This window comes from Macaca fascicularis, chromosome 13 (assembly GCF_037993035.2).
Source record: "Macaca fascicularis isolate 582-1 chromosome 13, T2T-MFA8v1.1".
Classification (NCBI taxonomy): domain Eukaryota; kingdom Metazoa; phylum Chordata; class Mammalia; order Primates; family Cercopithecidae; genus Macaca; species Macaca fascicularis.
The window spans coordinates 47673623-47698421 of record NC_088387.1 but is presented as its reverse complement, the minus strand read 5'-3'; the positions used below and the strand labels follow the sequence as shown (position 1 = coordinate 47698421).

At 46.3% G+C, this 24799-nt stretch overlaps 1 protein-coding gene across 10 annotated transcripts in view; it reads right to left on the bottom strand.

Moving 5' to 3' along the window:
• The window catches only part of SLC4A5 (solute carrier family 4 member 5), a 111606-nt gene that overhangs the window by 38109 nt on the left and 48698 nt on the right, over positions 1-24799 (bottom strand). For all 10 annotated transcript variants that reach the window (XM_074011462.1, XM_074011461.1, XM_005575561.4 and 7 more), the window contains 5 exons: positions 10313-10473; positions 9333-9485; positions 7000-7095; positions 4449-4504; positions 635-792 (listed from right to left, as the gene is read on the bottom strand). In XM_074011462.1, the coding sequence (XP_073867563.1) occupies positions 635-792; positions 4449-4504; positions 7000-7095; positions 9333-9485; positions 10313-10473 (624 nt within the window). The remainder of the gene's footprint in view (positions 1-634; positions 793-4448; positions 4505-6999; positions 7096-9332; positions 9486-10312; positions 10474-24799) is intronic.

Sequence of the window (24799 nt, the reverse complement as noted above, 5' to 3'; positions counted from 1 at the left end):
CTTCCCTCCATGGAACCCTATGTTTGCTTTGGAGGAACATTTCCTCTTCCCCTCCCATGAGGCTCCCCATCAAGCATCCTCACCTTTGTCTTGCTGCCCAAGCCCACCTGACAACTTCTCTCCCAGTTGTTGCCTCCTTCTTTATTATTATTATTAATAATTTTTTTTCCAAGATGGAGTCTTGCTCTGTCACCAAGGCTGGGGTGCAATGGCACGATTTCGGCTCACTGCAACCTCTGCCTCCTGGGTTCAAGTGATTCTCCTGCCTCAGCCTTCTGAGTAGTTGGGATTACAGATGTGCACCACCACACCTGGCTAATTTTTTTGTATTTTTAGTAGAGACGGGGTTTCACCATGTTGGCCAGGCTGGGCTCGAATTCCTGATCTCATGATTGGCCCGCCTTGGCCTCCCAAAGTGTTGGGATTAAAGGCATGAGCCACCGCACCCGGCCTCTTTTATGATTATTTTTAATAAACTCTAAAACTCTTCCCTAGTCAGAAGATTTCCCTTCCCAGCAGCCTCCAAGTTTAGAGGTGTCTCTGAGAGCACTAACAGTCAACAGCACTGCTTGCTGACTGCACTGCTGACTGGCTCCCTAAGGGTGGCATGGGGACAGGTTTCAGTGGCTCTCACCTGGTGGGGACAGGCACCTCGGTCACTCCTCCCAGCATGGCCGACTGGATGAGGCGCACGAACGCGATGAATGGCTGGTCTAGGAAGTCCACCTCACCCACGAGCACGTTGGAGGCTTCTGAGTCCTTGGGAATCTTCTTCATGAATTTGTTTTTCCGCTGGACAGGGAGGGGAAATGAGATTGCCAAGGAAGACTCCCACCTGCTCTCCTTCACTTCCCTTCAGACTGCTTTGAGGCCTAACTTGAAAAAAATTCTCTCAATGTTGCCAAGACACTGAAAGAATAAACAAGTACTCCTTTGATTTTGCCGATGGGAAGACTGAATGTAGGTTAACCCCAGGCACCATTAAGCCTTGTAGATGGGAAGGTACTGGCAATGACTCTCCTTGACTAAGACATTCCTTGATGGATGAAAACGGCTCCACTGAGCTGTGGGATGAGGGGTCAGAGAAGAGCCCTGGGGTTGCCAGACATCAGGCCCAGATTGCCTTCTTCAGGCTGAGCAGATGGGAAGTCTCAGTGCTTCTACTCTAGCCACCCAGACCTCCCCTCTCCACCTTCACTTTTGGTGGCTGTGGGGAGGAGGAGGCCTGTTCTGATGGTCAGAGTAGACAGGCCTTCTTTTCCCTTTGTCACCAGCTTCCTGGCTCACAGGAATTCCTGGACCAGTCTCCAAGTCTGTGGGAGACTTCCATGACCCCAAGTTACCCCCAGGGGACCTCCCAGGAAATTCATAACTTCTGGAATTTTCCAGCGGAGACTATCAAGGTAGCCTCTCTTCAGTCCCTCTGGCTAGTGTCTCTTCAAAGGAAGAAGGTCACACAGGCAGAGCCAGTGGGGTCTGATGTGAGAGGTATTGGTGACAAACCCTCCACCCAAACATGTTCCCACTGTCTACATTTATAACTTCATTCTTCCTGAGTCCTCTTTTACACTGAAGATCCTCCAGGGGTGACTACTTCCAAGCTCTTCTTAGTCCTCAACATCTTAGAATGAATTTCTTTTTCAGATTGCTTTCTCTCTGGGCAGCAAGGGCATGGACAGACAAGAGACAGAGATAATTTTGTTGGAAGATGGAGGGGAGCAGTTGGGGTGGCGGCAGGGCTGCGTGCAGTCCACAGTGGCTGACACAGTGGGAAAGAGCCTGGGGGTAGAGGACAGCTCTGAAGAGAGCGCCTGTGAATATCACAATTTTCCCACCAATCCCCCTTCTGCTGGAGTCTTTCCCGTGGGCACAGGCCTGTTTCTCACAGCCTCAGTGAAGACACAGGTTCCTTGTGTCTCTTCCTGTCCCTGTGGAGGGGTCAGTTGTGGGCATGGATATGGTCAACAGGTCCTGCCCTTTTGTCCCCATGGCTGTTTCCTGATTCAACTCATGTGGGGGCATCATACACACTGGGCTGGTTGGCCTACCAGCACGAGGAGGGGCTCGTGAGCAACAGCTGTACCCTTATAATCTTTTAAATCCAATTGGGAAAAAAAAATAACCCTCCACAACCACCTGGGCAACCATCAGTAGCCCCAAGGATCCTAATATAGTGAGAAAAAGCAGGAATTGACAGGAACACCAGAGTCCCCGAGACTCAAAATGTCCCTTTGTCTCAGGCATGGTCAGTTGATTACTAAGCAGCATTCTTCAGGGTGGAGGGCTGGGAGTACCAGGGCAGTCACCGTCTCCAAGCATCAGGCGGGGTTGGGGCGGGGGTGTCCAGGGAAGGGGAGGAGATGCAGGCTGGGCAGAAGCACCCTGCAGAATGAGGCTTCGAAAACAGCAATGCTTCAGGGTGTCCCAACAAACCCACTTGTTTTTGTTGTTGTTTTGTTTTGTTTTGTTTTGCTTTGAGACAAGAGTCTCACTCTGTCATCCAGGCTGGAGTGCAGTGGCACCATCTCGGCTCACTGCAACCTCCTCCGCCTGGGTTCAAGCACTTCTCATGCCTCAGTCTCCTGAGTAGCTGGGACTACAGGCATGTGCCACCACGCCCGGCTAATTTTTGTAACTTTCATCGAGACAGGGTTTCTCCATGTTGGCCAGGCTGGTCTCAAACTCCTGGCCTCGAGTGATCCATCAGCCTCAGCCTCCCAAACTGCTGGAATTACAGGTGTGCACCACCACACCTGGCCATCCAACCAACCCACCTGTAATACAGGAGAGAAGAGAAATTGAACCAGGGACTTGGTCCTTCCTTACACATTGTGACATGTTTGGTAAGAAGGCCAGGGTTGTGGCATCCCAGAAATGGGAGCATGCTACTGTTCCAACCAACCCTGGCTTGCCCATAGCCTGGACGTGGGCTTGTATAACCAGGGCCCTGCTGACTCCACTTCCTGAACCCCTGGGGACTCCAGTCTGGCTCTGTACTGCAGCACAATGATGCTGTCTGAATCTACTCTCTGTTCACTGGGAATCTGCTAGCTGAGGGCAGGCATGGAGTTTAGCTTTGCACAAACCAATGATGAAGAAAAAGCCTGCAGAGCAAATGCCTCTGGGCTTGCACCTAAAGAACGCCCACTAGCATAGACCACTGATGCTGCAAATACCGAGAAGCAACATCAGGTATCAGCAAGGAGAACTAGATGCTGGCGCTAGGTGATGGGTTCCAATCCCTAAATCAAAGAAGCACTGCCTGGTGAAAGTGACAGCTAGTGTTATTATTACCACTCACATATTCATTAAAACAGGTTATAAAAACTTTTACTAGGTAATGCTTTCTTATCACAGTTCCGCTGTCTGTGTGCATGAGTAAAAGTGGTTTTCCTCTCCAAATAATGTTCCAGAATACTGACTAGTTCCTCAATTACTTCCAAATTAAGGGCTCTGGAGTTAGACTACCCAGGTCAAATCAAAGTTCTGTCTTTCAGCCGTATAGACTTGGGTGTGTTATTTAACTGCTGTGAGGCACAGTGTTTTCTCATGAGTAAAATGGGAATGAAAATAGTACCTCTGTGATTCACAGAAAATGCCCAGCACAGTGTAGTGCATGTGGTGTGGACCTTAAATATTGATTGATTTTGTTACTGTTGTTATTAATTTATTTGGGCCCGGACACTGATATGAGGAGCTGATTTTGTTTTTGCCTTCCACCAAACTTAGGGGTGGCTGGAAGGCCTGGAGGTCACCCAAGCTCCTGAAGGCTCCTCGTCAAGTCTCAGGTTTCCTTTGTCATCTTTCTTCCTACTCCTGGGAAGATACACAAGAGGACCATGGGACCTCCTGTCCTTGAGGTGTGCAGGAGTTGGAATTAAGGGGGCCTCTTCTGGGCTTCCCCAAGAGGCACAGTCACAGGATTCTCAAATGGACCCAATTTGTTTGCAGAATTCTGATCTCATCAAGAGGGTTTCAGCCCAGCTCACGGGAGACCACAGGAAGAAGATGCACTATTGAACAGTCTAATTAATTAACTACCACTGCTGTCCCCACAGGGAGATTCTTTTCTGTCTCTCTGCCAGCCCCAATCCCTATCCCCTCTTTAAAGGTGCTTGTGGGTCACCGGATAGATGAAGCCATGTGTGCTGGTCTTCTCTCTCCCACAAATCCTAAGCTCAAGGACAGCCGGTGCCTCATTTGATCATGTTTTCTGTCCCACACCCCTAGGGCCTGACACAGAGCCAGCACCTGGGACTCTGCTAGTCCCTGACTGCTGGCCTTGGCAGAGTCCCCCAGGCAGCCCAGAGTCCCCACTGGGGACCTTCCTGGAACTCCCACTCCTTTGTAGGAGTGGAATTCTGCCCATAGGGGATTCCTGCTCCTGAAACCAAAGACTTCTTCCTGCCCTGGCCCTTCACTGCAGCTAAGTGCAGGGGTTTTACTACCTGGTCTGTGTTTGGGGTGAGAGAAATGTCATTCATGCTTCTGCTCTGGGCATGACCTAGGAGAGAAGGAAAACAAGATCCATCAGGGGAAGCCAGGCTCTCACAGGACCCTTTCCTATGGACTCTACTCATGTACCTCTCCCATGTTCATAACAAAGCAAACCCCCTCCCCCTTAATCCTGGCGTCCCTTTAAGTTAGGACCCTCTCACTTTCCTTCTGTTCAATGGCCGCTTTCCTGAAAGAGGTGTCAGACTCCAGGTTCCACTGTTTCCTTCTCCCTCCTCAATCTACCACACTCTAGTCTCTACCCCTCCACCCCGTCTTTCTGGATGTCACTAGGCTGTCTACTCTGGGTGCGGCTCTGGACCAGGTCTGAAGAGGAGGAGGGACACAGATGTATTATTACATGAGGTTCCATGTGTCACTTAGCTTGGAATTTGCTGGAGAGGGGAGCAGTTTCACCTCTGTCCTCCATGACCGGTGACAGTCTTTAAATGTGGGCTGGGGATTTAGGCTGGCAGAGGGAAGGAAGGTGGGCTCCCCATGAGAACAGTGACAGCCAATTATTTGAACTGCCCAGTAGTTCCTTCCTCTGTTAAGAGGGAGAAAGCCAGCTCTCCTCTCCCACTAGCCCAATCTGGCGGACACCCTCAGACCTATCGTGTCTTGGCTATTGGACTGTGCCACTCGTGGTGTCCGGAATGCTGCTCCTCTTCGCTCTCCTCCTCTCATTTCTGTCCGAGGATCCTCTCCTGCTTGGGCCTCCCAGGGCCTTGTCTTTGTTCTCATCCCTTCCAGGTGCCTCAGCCTCTCCGCTGGTCAATCGCCCCCACTCCTGTTGTTTTCCAACACCCATTTGGGCTGAGGACGCCCAGGATGCATCTTTAGTCTGATCCCTCTTCTGAGCTCTAGACTCCTTGGAGCAGTCCCCTCTGGCACCTCAAATGCAACTCTTTTACCCTCCAAATCACTTTCCTCATGGACACATTCCACTCAATGCCCCTCCCTCCCATCCACCAGCACTTCAGACAGAAATCTAGGAGCAGCCTTGGGCCCTCCCTCTTCATCACCTCCTACTTCCCACCAGTCCTTCAATTCCACCTCTGTCCCTTCCTCTCCATTCTAGAATGCAGGCTCAGTCTCTGCCTTCCAATGTTGCCCCTTCTAGATTATTCCTACTCAGACAGAAATCTGATCACAGCATGCTCCTGCTTCAAGCTTCCCAGGGGTTCCCATTATCTTCAGAATAAAACCCGGGTTCTTTTGCTGGGTGCACAAGGCCCTCTTTGATTTGACCCTCTCTTCCCCTTAACTCCTACACTTCCTGTGAACTGAACCAATGTTTTGCTTTCATAGCTCCAGATCCTTCTCTTCTATCCCCCAACCTGCTATTTGTTTCCTTTGTTTACAACTCCCTCTTCCTCCTCCTTGCTCCTGGAAAACTTCTATTTATGCTCCAAGACTCAGTCAGCATCTCCTCCTCTCTGATTCTTCCCCTGTGCGCTGTGTTCTGCATGCTGGGCCACCTCAGGGTGGGTGCCCACCTTGAATATGACCTAGTTCACACAAAGCTGTCATCATCCATTCATGCCTCTTGTCCCAGTGGTTCCCACCCCCAAGCAGTGTTGGTAGGGAGGTGACCTCATATACAATGACAACTGAGTGGAAGGTCTTCCCGAAGCCACTCTCTACCCACTGAACACTGCCACTGGGCATCCCTATGTGGAATAACAAGGCCAGGGAGACTCAGTGGACTTGGGTCATCAGGACAGAGAGAGAAGACTGCAGCAAACGCCTGCTGTGCCCAAGGCCATGGGCAGGGGCTGCATTGCCCCCAAGTCACTCCTCGGCCTGGACAGGGGCACAGCACTGGGCTGCACTTGTTAACATCTTGGCATTTTAGTAAAAGCACCTAAAGGAAAATAGTCCTTCACTGCTTTTTCTTTTTCAATTCATTTTCTAAGTTCACTCCTTTCTTTCCCCCAGTTTGCCTGTCTGTGTATCCCTGACGAGGTGAGGTGCGTGAAAAGCCTGTCTGTCACCTCTCACCTCAAACCCACACCCCGCCCCCGACCAGCCATTCCCAGAAAAAAGGGGCCATGACTCTGCCCACATTTCTTTTTCATGGTGGCACGAGACTGCCACCCAGTGATGGGAATGCTGCCTGACTGAACAGAAGGAAAGGACCTGGCCTGTTTTTCATTCCATTTCCAGGAAAGCTTTGCACCAAAAAACAGGGTTAATGTCAGTTTGATGAAGATGAAGATACAGACTAAGATAAAAACACCTAGAACATGGGAGTGGGTATTGATTACACCAGGATGTGACTGAGAGCCTCATTTTTCAGAGGAATGACTTGAATATTATGGTAGTAAATGAGGCCCTGAGAGTAGCCTGGGTTTAGAGTGAAAGTTAGGCTCCTCCTGATGCATGCCCTGAGAATTCTTGGCAGATCCTGGGCTTTGTCTCCCCTACCTATGGCAATGTGGCCATGTCACAGCTGCCACAGCCTGAATAAAGTTGCCACAGAGTGGCGAAGCACACACTCACACAGACGTCCGTAATTTGCACTCTGCCGCATCCGCAGGTCCTCCGTGGAGTGGTGTAGACTCGGGCCAGCACCAGGGCTCCGGGCGGGACTGCGATCTGGGAGGAGAATCAGAAGAGACTTGGCTTTGACAGCCTTGCTGGTGTAGTGAAGCCTCTTGGGTTAGCTCACTTTAGATAAATAAAACTGGGCAGCAAGACATGTCTCTTCCCCTTCTAGGAAGAAATTCTTTTTTTATTTTCTTTTTTTTTTTTTTAATTTAAGCAAGTCAATAGTCTGAACAAGATTACAGCCTGGGCGCAGTGGCTCACGCCTGTAATCCCAGCACTTTGGGAGGCCGAGGCGGGTGGATCACCTGAAGTTGGGAGTTTGGGACTAGCCTGGTCAACATGGTAAAACCCCGTCTCTACCAAAATACAAAAAATAGCCAGGCATGGTAGTGGGCGCCTGTAATCCCAGCTACTTGGGAGGATGAGGCAGGAGAATCACTTGAATCCAGGAAGCAGAGTTTGCAGTGAGCTGAGATCACGCCATTGCACTCCAGCCCAGGCAACAGAGTGAGACTCTGTCTCAAAAAAAAAAAAAAAGAACAAGATTACAGACAGAATATTTGTACTGTTGAAAGTCAGATAGGCCGGGCGCGGTGGCTCAAGCCTGTAATCCCAGCACTTTGGGAGGCCGAGACGGGCGGATCACGAGGTCGGGAGATCGAGACCATCCTGGCTAACACGGTGAAACCCCGTCTCTACTAAAAAAATACAAAAAACTAGCCGGGCGAGGTGGCGGGCGCCTGTAGTCCCAGCTACTCGGGAGGCTGAGGCAGGAGAATGGCGTGAACCCGGGAGGCGGAGCTTGCAGTGAGCTGAGATCCGGCCACTGCACTCCAGCCTGGGCGACAGAGCGAGACTCCGCTCAAAAAAAAAAAAAAAAAAAAGGAAAGTGAGATAGATACACAGTTCATTAAATGGGCACAAGATGTAGTAGACTGCTTGGGTTCATCCCTGATTCCACACTTACTGGCTTTGTGACCTTAGGCAAGTTACTTAAACTCTGTGCCTCAGGCGTCTCATCTGTAAAATGGAGACAAGAACCATACCTACACACCACAGCGTTTTTGTTAGGATGAAGTGAGTTAAAACAGGAAGAGCACTCAGAATAGTGCCCAGAAGGTAGTTAAGTGCTGAGTATGTATCTGTTGCTATTATGGTATGTTAAACACTTCCTGTTGTTTTGGGAGGGATTTTTTGAGACAAGGTCTTGCTCTGTCGCCCAGGATGCAGTGCAATGGCACAATCTCTGCTCACTGAAAGCTCCATATCCTGGGTTCAAGCAACCCTCCCACCTCAGCCTCCTGATTAGCTGGGACTACAGGTGTGTGCCACCATGCTTGGCTAATTTTTTGTAAGGCGGGGTTTATGCCATGGGGTTTAAACCATGAGGTTTATGTATTTCTTGTAGAGATGGGGTTGATGCCATGTCACTCAGGCCGGTCACAAACTCCTGAGCTCAAGCAATCCGCCCACTTGGACTCTCAAAGTGCTGGGATTACAGTTGTGGGTCACCGTGCCCAGCTCACTTCCCATTTTTAAGTAATTCATTTAGAGGCTCCTCAATGTTTTTAACGTAGCAACTTTGCTCTGGTTACTGTGTTTGTCTGACAGGCTCAGCAGGGCTAGTGTCTCTGGGCATCTAGGCTCGGATATTGATAGTGGAGTGTTGGAGATTTGAGATGTGCGCGTGGAACAATTCACTCTCTCTGAATGGCCCCAGGTCCTGCTAATCAGAGTGACATCAACCACCAGATCTACAAGCCCTGGCACTCTTGAGATAAGCCCAGCCCCTTCTACCACCCTGATGTGTTCCATTTTCTGCTGAGGCTCTTGACCTCTCCAGGGGGTTTGATGTGAAACTTTCGGGTCCTTTCCATAGCAAGCCATCTCTACCAGCATTTCCCAATGCTGTGTGACACCAGAATCTCTTGGGGTGCATTCTAACCTCTCTCTCTTTTTCCAGGCCATACCCCAGACCAACTGACTCCAACTCTCCAGGGGTCCAGGCATTAGGACACGTCTCAATCTCCAAAGTGATTTGCCATGTGCAGCCCTAGCTGAGAACCAACTCTCTCCCTAGAAATTGTTCTGCTCTGGTGGTGGGAACAACATGCGAGTGTGGCTGGGGTCCCCACAGGCCTGCCAGAGACAGAGGCTGACGGATCCCCAGAACATCAGAATTTCTCCAGAAACTCCCAGCCCCTAAGGTGGGCTCACCCAGGTACCAGGGCCTGATACTGGTCCTGCATTTTTTCCCATGCCTACCAGCGTAAGGCCTGACTCACTTGTGGTGGAGACTGACTTCCCAATGTCGACTAACGAGCGGTGGATGGGCTTCTTGGTTTGGTGACGGTGCCTCCTCAGGAGGACGTAACTGACCCTCTCCCGGAGCTCTGGTCGCAGGAGACCATCCTCAATCTGCTTCTCAATGACATCATCTGCGTGGAAAACATACACACCTCGTCCCTGTGGGACAGAACCGCCCCAGGGTATGGGGGTCTTCAGTTTCACCTGTTATTAGTGGGATTAAATGTGGCAGGGGGTCAGTGGAAATACTCCTAGATTTGCCACTAGCTGTGGAAAACTGGACACATCATCAACTCTTGGCCTCCTCCTGTTCAAGGGCATGTGCGTGCGTGCGTGTGTGTGTGTGTGTGTGTGTGTGTGTGTGTGTGTGTGACTCTGCTCTTTCTGTCAGTGTTCTTATGAAAAGGGAAAGAAACAGTACATACGAAACTGCCCCAGGAGGCACAAAAATCCTGTGTTCAATGGTTTTAATCCTAAAACGAACTCTTTTTAGAAAAGTATTTTGGGCAAAATACTTCTGGCAAAATCCAATGTGCTAGAACAAAAAACCCAAAAAAATTTTAGGGGTGTTAAGGCAAGCCACCTCCTCCCTTTGACACACCACTAAATGACAGCTAATTTCCTAAAGAATGATGACCCAGTTTACCCTGAAAAGAAACAGGTTGCCATGGCAAGAGGTGTCTCTGACTATGCAAGAGGCCCTCTCCCCTTTGCTACATTTCTGGTTGGCATTTTGGAGGATGGTCTTTTCGTCTCTACTGGAGGTCTACATGAAACTGAAACTTGGAGTGACTATGATCCTGCCCTGGGAGCAACAGAGGTCTGCAATTCTGGTCTCTGCAGAATCAGGTGTCAGAGATGGGCCAGTCACATAGACTCGAGGGCAGGCATGAGGTCAGGGGAGCTGCCTGGTTTGCAGGGACCACAGGAGAGATGCACATAGTGGCCCCTGCCTCACCTATGATCTGTGGTAAGGAGCCGCTGTCCAAATCCAGCAGCACTGTCCCCGTCTGCAGGCAGGTACGGAGCTCGAAGAGGCTGTGCAGGGACAGTGTGGACACGTGGGGCTTGCTCCAGCGTTCGCCGCCTTCCTCTACCTTTTCTTCAAACTTTATCCACCTGGAAGGGTAAGGATGGGGCTCAGTGTGGCCAGGGCCCTCAGGAGGAGGCCCGCCTGGGTCTCTCCAAGAGATGGGTGTCCTGTGGGGTCATGCTATGTATGTGGTTGTGGTGTTGGTCCTAGACTCATAGGCAGAGGATCTCTTGGGAATGCCCTAATTTGTCCCCCACTCCTCCTGATACTGTCATGTTAAGGAAAGTGGCATCCAGAGAACTATACAGGGGCATGGGGGATCTTCTGGGAGTGATGGAAATGTTCTAAAATTGGATTATGGACATGGTTGCACAATTCCATACATTTTCTAAAAATCATTTACCAGTACACTTGCAATTAGAGAATTTTAAGTTACTCTAGAACAATAAGGCTGTTTTTTTAAAAAGCCTCAACTGGAACCTGATTATCTCAGGCTGTTCACACATGAGTGTTCAGTGTGGTTTGCTGGGAGCAGGAAAAATGTTCCCTGACGAAAAATATTTCTCCCTGAGTTCCCCCGCAAGGTCTGAGGTTTCCATGCTTTACACTCTTTTTGCCTCTGAAAGTTCAGGTAAAAATCCACATGCCATCCGGGGAAGGAAAGAAAATTAACCAAGGATGTATAGGGATCTGTCCTTTCTAGAAGCCTTGGAATCATGGGCTGGGTGTTCAAGTAGAAAGGCCTCAGACAGAGCCAGGGGAGCAAGGAGTCCTGGCTGGAGACACCTAGCTCCCCTTTGTAAGATGTCAACCACAAATGCATGGGTAGCGCCAATCTATTACAACTTAAATCCCAAGGAAGGACTTTTGGACCATGACTATCTAATTCTAAAGTTCCTCTAAAAAAAGTAAACATATGAGAATGGTTGGGGAAAGTTGAAAAACAAGGAGAAATGGGGATGGGGCATGCCTTAGCACATATAAAAACTTGTGGAGAAGCTTCAGTAATTAAAGCAGTGTGATTCCAGGCCAGATATAGACAAGGGATCAATGGCACAACAGTCCAGAAACAGATCTGTATATCCATGGGAATTCAGGTTTTTTGTTGTTGTTGTTGTTGTTGTTTTAGACAGAGTCTCACCCAGGCTGGAGTGCAGTGGCATGATTTCAGCTCACTGCAGCCTCGACCACCTGGGCTCAGGTGATCTTCCCAACTCAGCCTCCCAAGTAGCTGGGACTACATGCATGCACCAATTTGCTTGGCTAATTTTTGTATTTTTTGTAGAGATGGGGTTTCATCATGTTGCCCAGGCTGGTCTTGAACTCCTGGGCTTAAGTGATTGGGCCACCTTGGCCTCCCAAAGTGCTAGAATTACAGTTGTGAGCCACCACGCCTAGTCACGGAATTTGGGTTTTGATGAAGGAGTTGTTTAAAAGACAACCAACCTAAAAATAGAAAGTTAAATCCCTACTTTTCACCAAAAACAATACTAAATTCTTCATGGATTAAAGTCTAAACATAAAAATAAATATATAAGCAAAAATGCAAATGTACTAGAAGAGAATATAGGAGAGCATTCTTATATTCTTGGAGAATATTGTGGAGAAAATGTATGTATAAAACCATATGTATAAATGTATGTATAAAACCATAAAGAAAAAAAAAAAGACAGATTTGATTACACAAAACTAAAATAAATGAAAACTTCTGTATAGTAAAATAACATATAAATCAAGTTTGAAGAAATGTGCTGAGAAAAATATCTGCAACAAAGAAAGCACCAAAAGACTAATATTTATAATACAACCAATTAACTCAAATTATCCAATAGAAAGTAAACAATCCTGAGAAGAAATGAAGATGGCCAATAAACATATGAAAAGATGCTCAACTTTACCAGTAATCACGGACTTTTAAATTACTACAAATGAAATAACATTCTTCATTTCTTACATGGGCAAAAGTTAAAAAGATTGACAACTTCCTATGTCAGTGAAAACATAGGGAGGTGGCCTCTTATCTGCTGCAGGTGTAATGACACAGCCTTCCTGGTGTGGGCAGCCTCTTTCAACATTCAGTGTGCATGCCTTTTGACCCAGCGGTTCCATTTCTAGGAAACGATCACAGGAATATAATTACACTGCCACACCCTGTAATATGTATACAAGGACGCTCGATGAAGCCTTATCTGTTAGGCCAAAGAACTGGAAACCACCAGGTTTTCAGTAGAAGCATGAGTACATCAATTCTGTATGTCCATGCTGTGGATCCCCCAGAAATAAATAAAAAATACGAGGGTGAACTCACATGCTGACAGGACGGACACTACCATCCCATTTTATAAAAAAGAAAAACACACTTGTGTGTGCACACACATGTGTCTGGAGAAAGCAAAAGTTTTGGAGGGATCCATGTCAAATGGTTAACAATGATTACTTTGAGCAGAGGAGTAGGATTGTTGTTGGGGCGGGATTTAAGACTTTCACTCTATTGGGGTTAGTTAGTGTAGTGGTTAGGCTGGGTGAGGTGGCTCATGACTGTGATTCCAGTACTTTGGGAGGCCCAGGCGGGTGGATCGCCTGTGCTCAGGAGTTTGAGACCAGCCTGGGCAACATGGTGAAACCCTGACTCTACCAAAAAATACAAAAAATTAGCTGGGCATGGTGGCACACAGCTGTGGTCCCAGCTTCTTGGGAGACTGAGGTGGGAGGATCACTTAAGCCTGGAAGGCAGAGGTTGCAGTGAGCCGAGATGGCACCACTGCACTCCAGCCTGGGTGACAGAGTGAGACTCCGTCTACACTTTTTTTAAAAAAAGAGCGCAGTCTATGAAGCAACACTATCAGGTTTTGAAAACCAGCTCCATCATTTACTAGCTGAGAATCTCAGGTAAGTTACTTAATCTCTCATCACCTTTGATTTCTTCAGTAATAATAATAGTGTACAGCAATTAGAGCAGTGCCTAGCACACAAAATACTGTTAATGTTAGCTATTAAGTTAAAAATAAAGAATATTACTTTTGTAATTTTAGGAACAATAAAAAAAAAGAAGAAAGCAAAGTCATTCAAAGCTTCTCCAACCAGGAGACATCATATTGATGTCTTGATGGTTGATATTTTGGTAACTGCCATTCTAGATCTCCCTGTGCATGCACCCACATATGCCTGTGCATGCGTGCACATATGCCCATGTTTGCATTAACTTTACATTAATGGCACCACAAGGACCTTAAGGGCATAGTATCTAATGGACATCCTTTTGTGTCTATTAGTATTAACATCATTCTGGGCCGGGCGCGGTGGCTCACGTCTGTAATCCCAGCACTTTGGGAGGCCGAGGAGGGCAGATCACGAGGTCAGGAGATCAAGACCATCCTGGCTAACACGGTGAAACCCCGTCTCTACAAAAAATACAAAAACATTAGCTGGGCATGGTGGTGGGCGCCTGTAGTCCCAGCTACTTGGGAGACTGAGGCAGAAGAATGGCGTGAACCCAGGAGGCGGAGCTTGCAGTGAGCCGAGATCACACCAGTGCACTCCAGCCTGGGCGACAGAGTGAGACTCCGTCTCAAAAAAAAAAAAAAGAGAAAAAAACATCATTCTGAAGTGTTTCTAGTATTCCACTGTCTGAACATACCATAATTGATAGGAACAGTTCTCAACTGGTGGACATTCAGATTATTTCTAATTATTCTTTATTATTAATTAAGGCTGGTCAGAACATCCTTAGTCCCTGCTCAATAATTTCTTTAGAATAAACTCTCAGAAGTGGAATTGCTGTGTCTGAACATTTTTACATTTATAACAAACATTACCAAACTGTTTTCCAGAAAGCTTGTGTCAGTGCCCAGTGCCACCAGTGAGATCTTACATTTCCCTGAAGTCTCCCAGACTTTGGTATTTTCATTCTTTTTCATCTTTGTTCATTTGGTAATTGAAAAATTATCTCACATTTGCACTCTTCTGATTACTAGTGAGATTGAACATCTTTTCCTTCATCAGATTTCCTCTTCATGTAACTGTATATTTTGCATTATCAATGTTGAACACCTTTGTTCCATACATTTATTTGAGACAAGTTAACCAGGCACCTGGTGGGATCCTCGGGAATCAAATGGACACAGGATGGGGAGATCTGATTAGAGAAGGACTGGGAGGTGAAGACCTGAAACATGGGGGCTGGAGCCAGAGACCAAGCAGACAAGTTGTAGCTGATCTTTCGTGGAGAAATCTCTTTGGGAAATATCATTTAAATTATGCCAGATCCAAGACTATGTGATATCGAAAGTAAGATGTTTCTAAAAGGTATGTTAACATAAGAGTTTACAAGGAACAGACCAAAGGATAAGTCCAAATTTTTTTTTCGTTTTTTTTTTGAGACGGAGTTTCACTCTCATCACCCAGGCTAGAGTGCAGTAGTGCGATCTCGGCTCACTGCAACCTCTTCCTCCGTGATTCAAGTGATTCTCCTGTCTCAGCCTTCTGAGCAGCTGGGATTACAGGCGCCTGCCACCAGGCCCGGCTATTTTTTTTTTTTTTTTTTAGTAGAGATGGGGTTTCACCACATTGGTCAGGCTGGTCTCAAATTCCTGACCTTAGGTGATCTACCCGCCTCAGCCTCTCAAAATGCTGGGATTACAGGTATGAGCCACTGTGCCCGGCCAGTCCAAATGTTTTAGTTGAGAGGATGTTCAACTTTTCTTCCTGAGGACCAACTTCCTACTCAGATTGCCCCCCCTTTTTTTTTTTTTTGCTCAAAAATGATACAAAAGATAAACTGAACTGTCACCCTCCTCCCAAAGACTCTTTTGCTACTACATGGCCTTACCCAACCACCTAAAGGTGTGATGTGGCCCAGTGCACAGCCACTTCGGTGGGTTGCTTTCTTCACTGTCTCACAAACATCCTAGGCCAGATAGTCTCAGGCAGCTCTCTCCCCTGACATCCCATTCTTCAGTCTTCTGCTCACACAAATGCAACTCCACCTGAAGGAGTGATAAGAGCAATGCTCCCTCTTTGAAACATCCTCTACTAACTCCAGATAGCAGATAGCAAAGACATGCAGTCCTCTCCACCTCTCAAGACTTCAACTATTTGTACTGTGTTAGGCATACACCAAACATTAACCCCATACACACACAGACAAGGGCGGCAACCCATATGAGAACAGCGTGCAGAAACACTAAATTACTTGTCTCCAGTTTTAAGCCAATGCCAGAATTAGACTCTGCTACCAGAATCCAGAAAATTTAATTTAAGAAATTGCAGAATATGAGATCACTTAACTAGGGACACCTCTCTAGTCCCCTCTATAACTATTTTGGGAATCCAGATGTTGCACCATTAAGCCTTCCACCTGGAACTTAATTTTGTGTTTTCAACGGCTACAGCTAGAAATTTAGCTCACTTTCACCTTGAATGGAAAAGGAAACATGCAGGACCAAAGATCCATAGCAGTGGTTTTCAACCTTGGCTGTCCATTAGAATAACTTGGAGAGATTTATAAAAATACCAATGCCTGGATGGTTACCCCGCCAGGAGGGTGACCCCGCCATGGAAACTCCCAGGTTATTTGACTGCACCCTGTGGGTTCAGGAGCCCCTGTTCTGTAGGCACATAGGATGGTGTGACTTAGGGGATAGTTCAACTTACATGGGGTCCCAATGCAGCAAACGTAGCTCACATAGGTCTGATTCTCATTATACAGCAGGACATGGCCTCTTTCCCTTAGAATGGCTCCAAGAACACCAGCTGAAAGGGTCTCCTTTCTAGCATGGTCATGCCATGCTTTAGTTTCTCCGATTTTATAATGGAAGTTCATTTACAGTACATACTCTACTACACCAATGTGTCTCAAACTAATGTGCATGGGGATCTTGTCAAAATGCAGATCCTCATTCAGCAGGTCTGGAATAAGGTCAAAGATTCTACATTTCTAATAAGCTCCCAGGTGGGTCATGCTGCTGGTCTGCAGATCACCTCTGAGATCATGCAGAATGTCCTATTTCCTCTCTGTTTTCCACTGCCCAGCGAGAGTGCCCCTTCCTCCACAAAGCCTCTGCCAGTTATTCTGCTTATTTCTCCTATAACACCCTAGGACGGTTCTCAACATGAAGCACTTTAGGAACCACTGTTCTAGGACAGTGATACTTAAGCTTGGTTGCATATAGGAATACCCTAGATGCCTTTAAAATCTTCATGTCTCAGTCATATCCTAGACCAGTTGACATCAGAATAAAAACAGATGGGATCCAGGCAACTCTGTGCTCCAAACTATTCTAGGTAAAGTTTATAACTTCTTAGGCTCAGAGCCTAAAATAATTAATGAATTAATTCAGGCTCAGTGCCTAAATTAATAATTAATTGTAGCCAATCATGTTTTATGATTGCTTTGGTATATAACAAATGCCAAATATACATTAAGCTTTTTGAAGACAGGTGCCATTGCTTCCTCTCTGGTGTCCCCTTATGGTCTCCTGCCCAGATCAACCGCATTAAATGCTTGCTCCCTCCTGCTTGAGGGTAACAAGACCTCACTGACCACTGTGGGTGAGATCTCGCTATGAGGAAATGACTAGGGAAAAAAAGTTTAAAACTCATTTTGTTTAAGTATATTTAAAAATACTCAGAAGCTGGGCATGGTGGCTCACACTTGTAATCCCAGCGCTTTGGGAGGCTGAGGTGGGAGGATTGCTTGAGACCTGCCTGGGAAACAAAGCAAGACTCCATTATACAAAAAATAAAATAATTAGCCAGGTGTGTGGCATATGCCTGTAGTCCCAGCTACTCAGGAGGCTGAGGTAGGAGGATTAAGTACAGGAGTTTGAGGCTGCAGTGAACTGTGATTGCACCACTGCAATGAAGCTTATGGGGAAAGCGACAGAGAAAGACTCTGTATCTAAAAAGAAAGAAAGAGGCCCTTATCTTTTAGAGACATAGTGAAATATTTACAGACGGAATGATGTGGTGTCTGGGATTTGTGTCAACCTGATCTAGCGTGTGTGTCTGGGGTAGTAGGTTGGGGACAGAGAAACAAGATTTGCTGTGAGTTAGCTGTTCACTGTTGAAGCTAGGTGATGGGCAGGTGGGGGTTCATTCTGCTATATACTACTTTTGTATAAATTTGAATTTTCCATAATAAAATCCTTAAACATTCTCCAGAATGAATAAAGGAATGGCCTCTGTAAAAAGCCTCTGGTCAAAGCCAAGTTTAAAAACTTGTGGAAGACGGATAATAAGGTTCATGTGTAATCCCAAACAACTCATTGCAAAGTGAACTTTATACCATGGCTGGTTTCAAAAAGTGGGGAATTAGAGTTGGGGAAGCAGGTCAAGTGGAAAGAAAAGCTCCACGTTCTCCTTCATTATCCAGCAAAGCTTTAACTTTTAGGGATTTTGCCCAAGCCTGGGTGTAGACTCCCAACTCTGCATGCCGGGGTGGGCACCAGGTGCCCCCCTCCTGACTGCAATGGAGCTAAAAGGAACCTTGAAATGTCACTTGTTACAGAAAGCAGCTCTCTGTCACACAAAGCAGGGCCAGAACTGAGGCTTTTTCTGTGACTAGTAACTCGGTCAGAGATATGATTAGAGGACACTGCTGTTCTATTAATAACAAGAGCAGGAGAAAGCATCATGAGGCTAGCTACCAGGTACAGCCAAGGCTTCCAATGCTCAAATCACAGGATGGGAGAAGAGGAGGCTCTCCTTCAAGAAGGATCTGGAAAGGGTTGAAAACCAAGAGACCTGAATTCTAGTTCTCTCCTCAGATGGAAACTTCATAACTCCCACTGATCCTGCTGGGCTAGAGTAAATATCAGCAGTTTTCAATGGCTGCATTAGGATCATCTGGGAGCTTTTTACAAATTCTAAAACCCAGGCTGAATCTCAGACTAATTACGTCAACCTCAGCGGACTGAGAATCAGACATCAATATTTTTTAAAAGGAAGACACAGATCCTTGAGATGATAAAACAACAGGCTGCCCATTATGTGTGGTTAGATAAGACTAAAATCTGGAGGATATACATAAACATTGTGATTGAAGAGAAGCTTCTATCTATACTTATTTTGAATATCATTATAATTAAATTGTGTCCTGGTTAGTTTGTTTGCAAAATCCCCCTTAGGACATTCTAATTTAAAAAATGTAATGTCCCAATGCAAGTAACCTTTAATGCTAAGGCTATGCTGCCTCTAAACATTTGTTTTAATAATTATATTGGTGTGAATTTGTTTCTTACAAGAAGTCTACTCAATTAAAATTTGTAAACTATATATCCACACTGTGGTCACTCTATCTATGTGGCCTCACCAACTTTATACTGTAACTCTCCCATCCCGCCCAATTACCCAAAAGCTTGACTTCTGTGTATTAGTTACAAAGCATCAAGACATGTTTGTGCTTTCTGCCTAAGCCCTGTGTGTAATACATTTTGTGACTCCAACAAATTCATTTCTTAAAAGTAAGAAATGTAAGTTTTTCTTCATTATCCAGCAAAGCTTTTTAACTTCATATGAATCATATCAGGATACTGAATTTCCCAACAGAAACTGAAGACCAGTATTAATTCACTTACAAGCCCATTAAGAATTTTCCTAGAGATGTCTGAGGAATCATCAGATACTCCCCTGGTTCAGTCTTTGACAGAGGCACTAAGAAATGATCTGTGGAAGGAAGATTTTTCAAAAGGGGAACACCTGAGGCCAGGCCTGGTGGCTCACGCCTATAATCCCAGCACTTTGGGAGGCCGAGGCAGGAAGATCCCTTGAGGTCAGGAGTTTTGAGAACAGCCTGGCCAACATGGTAAAATCCTGTCTCTACTAAAAAAACAAAGATTAGCTGGGCGTGGTTGCGCATGCCTGTAATCCCAGCTACTCCCAGTCAAGCACTATGCTAAGCACTTAACATGTATTATCTCATCTAATCCTTAAATCTATCTCACGAGGTAGGTCTGTGACTATTCTCATTGTACAGGTGAGGAGACTGAGACTCTTAGAGGATGAGGAGCCTGCCCAAGGTTGCTGAGGCAGGAGAATCACTTGAGCCCAGGAGGTGGAGGTTGCAGTGAACTGAGATGGCACCACTGCACTCTAGCCTGGGCGACAGAGCAAGACTCCATCTCAAAAACACGGGAGAAACACCAAAGCAAATTCTGGCCCATTCTTACAATTTATTTGGCCAATTCATGCTACATAAAATCACGTGCATGAAAATATGTATGTGAGATAGTATAACAAGTTGTTTCTACAACTGATTATGACTTCACATACCATGTATATGTTAATAAACCAAACTTGGCAGTAAATTTGAAAGATTATAAAGTATAAAAGATTGAGTGGGCAGGCATGGGTCACGGGTCAGCACACATATGGAGAAGTTCAGAAGGTACCAGAAGGGGCTGATGAGCACCAGAAAGGCCTCACAGGCTCTTGGGGCACCCGCCCCAGTCCAGGCTCAGAAATTGGATCTTTTTAGTGTCCCAAATATGACTAAGTCCAGTAACACTGTCTAATGCTAACTAAGATCACTAAGGCTGATGCATAAACCTGAAGGCCAATTTATTTAATTTACAGTGAGATTTACAATCGTTACAGGGGTTTGTTATGCTCATCCTCTAGCCTTTGCATTCTCTTATGGGCAGATATACAGGGTAAGCCAAATTATCACCAAAAAGTTGCTGAATATAGAATCAGAATGAGTTAATCATTAGTTAAGTGAGTCCAGTGTTTAATAGACTCAGGATGATCTTTCATCTCTACACATGAGATATGTCTGGAACTGGGATCAGATAGATAGGGCCTTCTGTCTTAGATTGTTCTGTAATGAACCCCACTTCCTCCCATGGCTGACTGATTCCCTCTGAATGAAAGTCTTTCCTTTTGGTGGCCTAGGAACTTCTGCTGAGGGCCTTTGGTGATGCGGTGCAGTTTGGGCATTACAGGAGAACCACTCCTTCCCAGACAGTGATGAACTGAAGTGGTATAGCTGGTGGTGATGGGGCAGAGGTGTGGCATTCCAGGGAGCTGTGGTGAATGAAATGGGGGTGGCCTCTGCTCCCAAGCTCATGCATTTGGTGAAGGGTCCATCCTCCTGCACACCATGTCCTCATTCAGGGTTGAAGGGGAGCCCACAGCTAGGTGAATGCCATCAGACAAAGTTACTGACAAATTCTGAACAGGCTCCTTCAGGGAGAGGCTTGTGGAGGCAAAAGCTGTGTGAGGACCACTTGTATGTGTATCCAGGAAGTCCCTGTAATTGCCCTAAGGGACTGTCATCTACACAGTTGTCTGCCTCCCTCAGAGTCTGCTGGTACCTCCCTTCACTGCCTCTTCCACCTCTGCTATTCTAGGCCAAGTTCAAACGCCACCTCTCCCATAACAATGCCTTCCCAAGGGCCCAGGTTGAGGAGACCTCTCGTTCCTCTGACTCCCATCACACTTTTTATCATTTATCAAATAACACTTCCTAATCACGACAACAGCTAAAGCTTACTGAGCACTTTCTACGTGCCAGGCACTATGCTAAGCACTTAACATGTATTATCTCATTTAATCCTTAAATCTATCTCATGAGGTAGGTCTGTGACTATTCATTGTACAGGTGAGGAGACTGAGACCCTTAGAGGATGAGGAGCCTGCCCAAGGTCATGCAGCTTATAAGAGACAGGATTTGGAGGCATGTCTTTAGATTATAGAGCCTGTTCTCACCACTTTGCACATACCACCCTGAGTTTATCTGTGTGTATGAGCACATGCCTGCTTTATACCAGATTGGGGTTGAAATATCATGCCTCATGGGCTCCAAGCACCCCACTCCAAGTAGCCTGTTTTTGTGTGGCCAGCTAGCTAAGCATGGTTTTTATATATTTAAAGCACTGTAAAGAAGGAGAAAGAGGAGGCAGAGGAGAGAAAGGAGAAGAGAAGGAGAGAAAAAGCGAAGAAGAGGAGGGGGGAGAGGAGAGGAAATAAAAGGGTGGGAGAAGAGATCATTTGTGCACAAAAGCTGAAAATATTTTCTGTCTAGCCATTAACAGAACATGCTTGCTGATACCTGTACTAGATCATAGGCACTTTAAGAACAGATTCATATTTTATTCATTGTAATTCTCCCACAGGACCTAACACAACATCCCCTCAACTATTTTTGGAATGAAAGAAGAGAGGTATGGATAAAACAACCTCTCCAAAGTTCTCCTAGACTCAGAGGTTAGAGCTTCCACCTTTCCACTGCTCTAGGGATTGATGTAGTGCTGCAGTGACATCCGTGGATCTCCATGGACAGAGATAGGGCGTGGTCTCGCTCTCCTTCAAGAGGAGGATGAGTTTGTAAAATCGCACCACCTATACTCTCATAGGCAACTTGAAGAATTCTGAAGTTCTGGTTGGTATTAGAGGCAGAACTGTGGCCAAAGGATTGCTTACATTAAGTGCATATCTTCATTACTACAGATGTATGAAAGACATATTTGGGGTGTCTGCTCTGCCTGTCTTCAATGGGGATGTGCTCTCTAGGATATAGCAAGGCCTCCCATACCTCCTCATACCTCTGATCTGGGTCCCAGTGATAGGGCAACCAAAGTTGGAAAGATCAGATTCTCCATGAAGAATGTGGAATTGCTGTGGGATGGTCCCTTGAGTAGGGTGGATGTGAACATGGAAGCTGAGGATTGACCAGAGGCAGGGACAAGCAGAAGAAGCTGGTTGCAAAAGAGTAAAGGAGATGCCCTGAGAGAAGCAGAGACCAGAAGCAGAGAGAAAGAGGACAGGCCAGCTTCTCAGGCCCAGCCCTTCAGAGATCATACCCCAGGAGACTATGAAGTCACCCCAGTGTCCCAGTGATGTTCCCTCCATTTGTATGAGTTAGCCTGAGTGGGTTTCTGTTACCTGTAGCCCCAAACCTCCTGATGATGACAGTGGCATTTCTTTCCCCTTGGGCATCGCACACAGTCCCTGACAGTTCGCTTAAGATTAGGGTGTGGGAGCCAGAGATGGAGATGCTGGGTGGGGGCTCTGGACTCTAGTATATAGTACTGCTGCCGGCCAGGAGCAGTGGCTCATGCCTGTAATCCCAGCACTTTGGGAGGCTGAGGCGGGTGGATCACCTGAAACCAGGAGTTTGAGACCAGCCTGGCAACATGGTGAGACCCTATCTCTACTAAAAATGCAAAAATTAGTTGGGTGTGGTGGCGGGCACCTGTAATCCCAGCTACTTGGGAGGCTGAGGCAGGAGAATTGCTTGAACCCAGGAGGTGGAGGTTGCAGTGAGCTGAGATTGTGCCACTGCACTCCAGCGCGGGTGACAGAGTGAGACTCTGTCTCAAAAATTGAAAAATAAATAAATAAATAAAGTACTGTTGCCAAAAGGTTTTTAGGCAGGACTCTTCCTTTGGCATCTCTGGAGTCTGATGGCTGTGATCCTAACAAGACAGGAGATAAAACCACCAAAATCAACGTGTAGACCTTGTTTTGATTCTAAGTTGTATAAACCAACAGAAATAAGATATTTTTGAGACAGTAAGAGAAATTGAATCTAGACTAGATAACCAATTATAATAAGGAATTTTTCTCAATTTTATTAGGAGATATAACGGCATTGTTGTGTTTACAATGAAGTCTAATTCATAAAGATGTGTTTACACATTTGGGATTGAAATGTTTACAACATTTGGGATTGCCTTTAAAATACCCCAGCAAAAGCAAACAACAACAAAAAATCCCTAAAAGCAAACAAAAAAAGTGGTGGATATAGATAAATATGAATCTTTGATGAAGCTGGGTGATGGGAACTATTCTCTACTTTTTGTGTTTGAAATTTTTCATAATAAAAAGTTTAAATATATATTTGGATATATAAAACATATATATGAATAGGTAAATCAAGTAGGGGTTTTGACATGAAGGTGGTCTGATGGTGGGGTTATTCCCCTCCTGACAGCTGCAACTGAGAGAGCTATCCAGGGATGACTTTGGTTGGGGGAGGTGTTTACTCCTGCAGACCACCTCCAAGGGTTCTGAAGAGCTGCCAGCCAGTTCTGCCCTATCTGGGAAGAGCTCCCTGAGTGTTCCAGTCCCTTCCATCTCTCCTCACTTAATTAGCCTTCCAATCTCACTCACTGGCCAACTAATCTGATCGTACTATCCTGGGTCAACCGCGTGATGGCCTTGTGTCACTGCCTGGCTGTCCCTGTGGGTGTGGACTTGTGCTTCCCCTGTCCAAGTGCAGGACTTTGAAGGTCTCTCATGCAGCTCTGCCCTGGGCTGTGCTAACTATAAGTTATCCTAAGTCCCTGAGGGATGAAAGCCCCTAGCATAACCCTCATTCTGTGTTTACACTGCCAGTTGTGAGAGCACTGGATGGAACCCAGGGCCTCTGAGACTTCAGGGAACATTTTACCTGCAGCTTGATCCAGGTTCTGATTCATAAAAAAATCCCTTTTTCCTACTTCACCAACATAAGCCTCAAGTTTCAGTTTGGACTAGCATAGAGAGAGGGAAGGACCAAGTTAGATACTGGACATAAAAGCAGCTTGATAATGACAAAGAGTATAATTATTCAGAACAGTAGATCAGCAGAAGGTGGAAGTCAAACAACCTTAAAAACCTTCATCTGACCACAAATCTCCATGCATGACTCCACTGTAATAAAACAAGAGAGCGATGACTGCTAACCTGGAGCTGCTTGTCTGGCTCGTGTATACCAGCCATCTGCAGCTCCTACAATCGCTTTTCCACCCCACCTGTCTCCTCAAACCAGAGACAGGCCTGGAATTCCCTCAACTCCCTGCTAGAAGCCCCTCCACCTGTGCCCAGGGCCGCCTTGCTCCATCCAGCAGCCTCCCTCAGCTTCTTTTCCCTTTAAATCACTCTCTTTCCCCTGGACCCTTCTTGTAAGCCTACAATATGCTCATATTTCACTGACCCTCAAAACCAAAAGGATCTCCCTTGGCCTATGTTCCCCTTAAGACGCTTCTTTCACTCCTGCCCTTCATGGATAAGCATCTTGGAAGAACTGTCAAGTCAGTTTTTTACTTTTAACTCTTCTCAACTTACTGCCCTCTGGCTTCTGCCCTACCCCTTCTCAGACTGCGGGAGTGGGTCCATCCTGTGGATGCGCTTCAGTTCTTGTGGTACTTGTTATCCCCTCCCTCCATCTTGAATGTCTCTCTGCCCTTGGTTTCCAGGACGAAGCCCTCCTCCGATTTGCCTCCTAACCTCCTGGTTGCCCCTTCTCAGTCTCTTTTGTGGATTCCTCTTCATCTGCCCATCCTGCAAATACCAAAATTCCTGGGGACTATTCTGGGCTCTCTTCTCACTTCACAGACCTCAGGGGCAACCTTATCCTTTTCTGTGGGCTTGATTTCCACCTAGATGCTGATGCCTCACACATTTATGCTTCTCTACTGAACTCCAGAC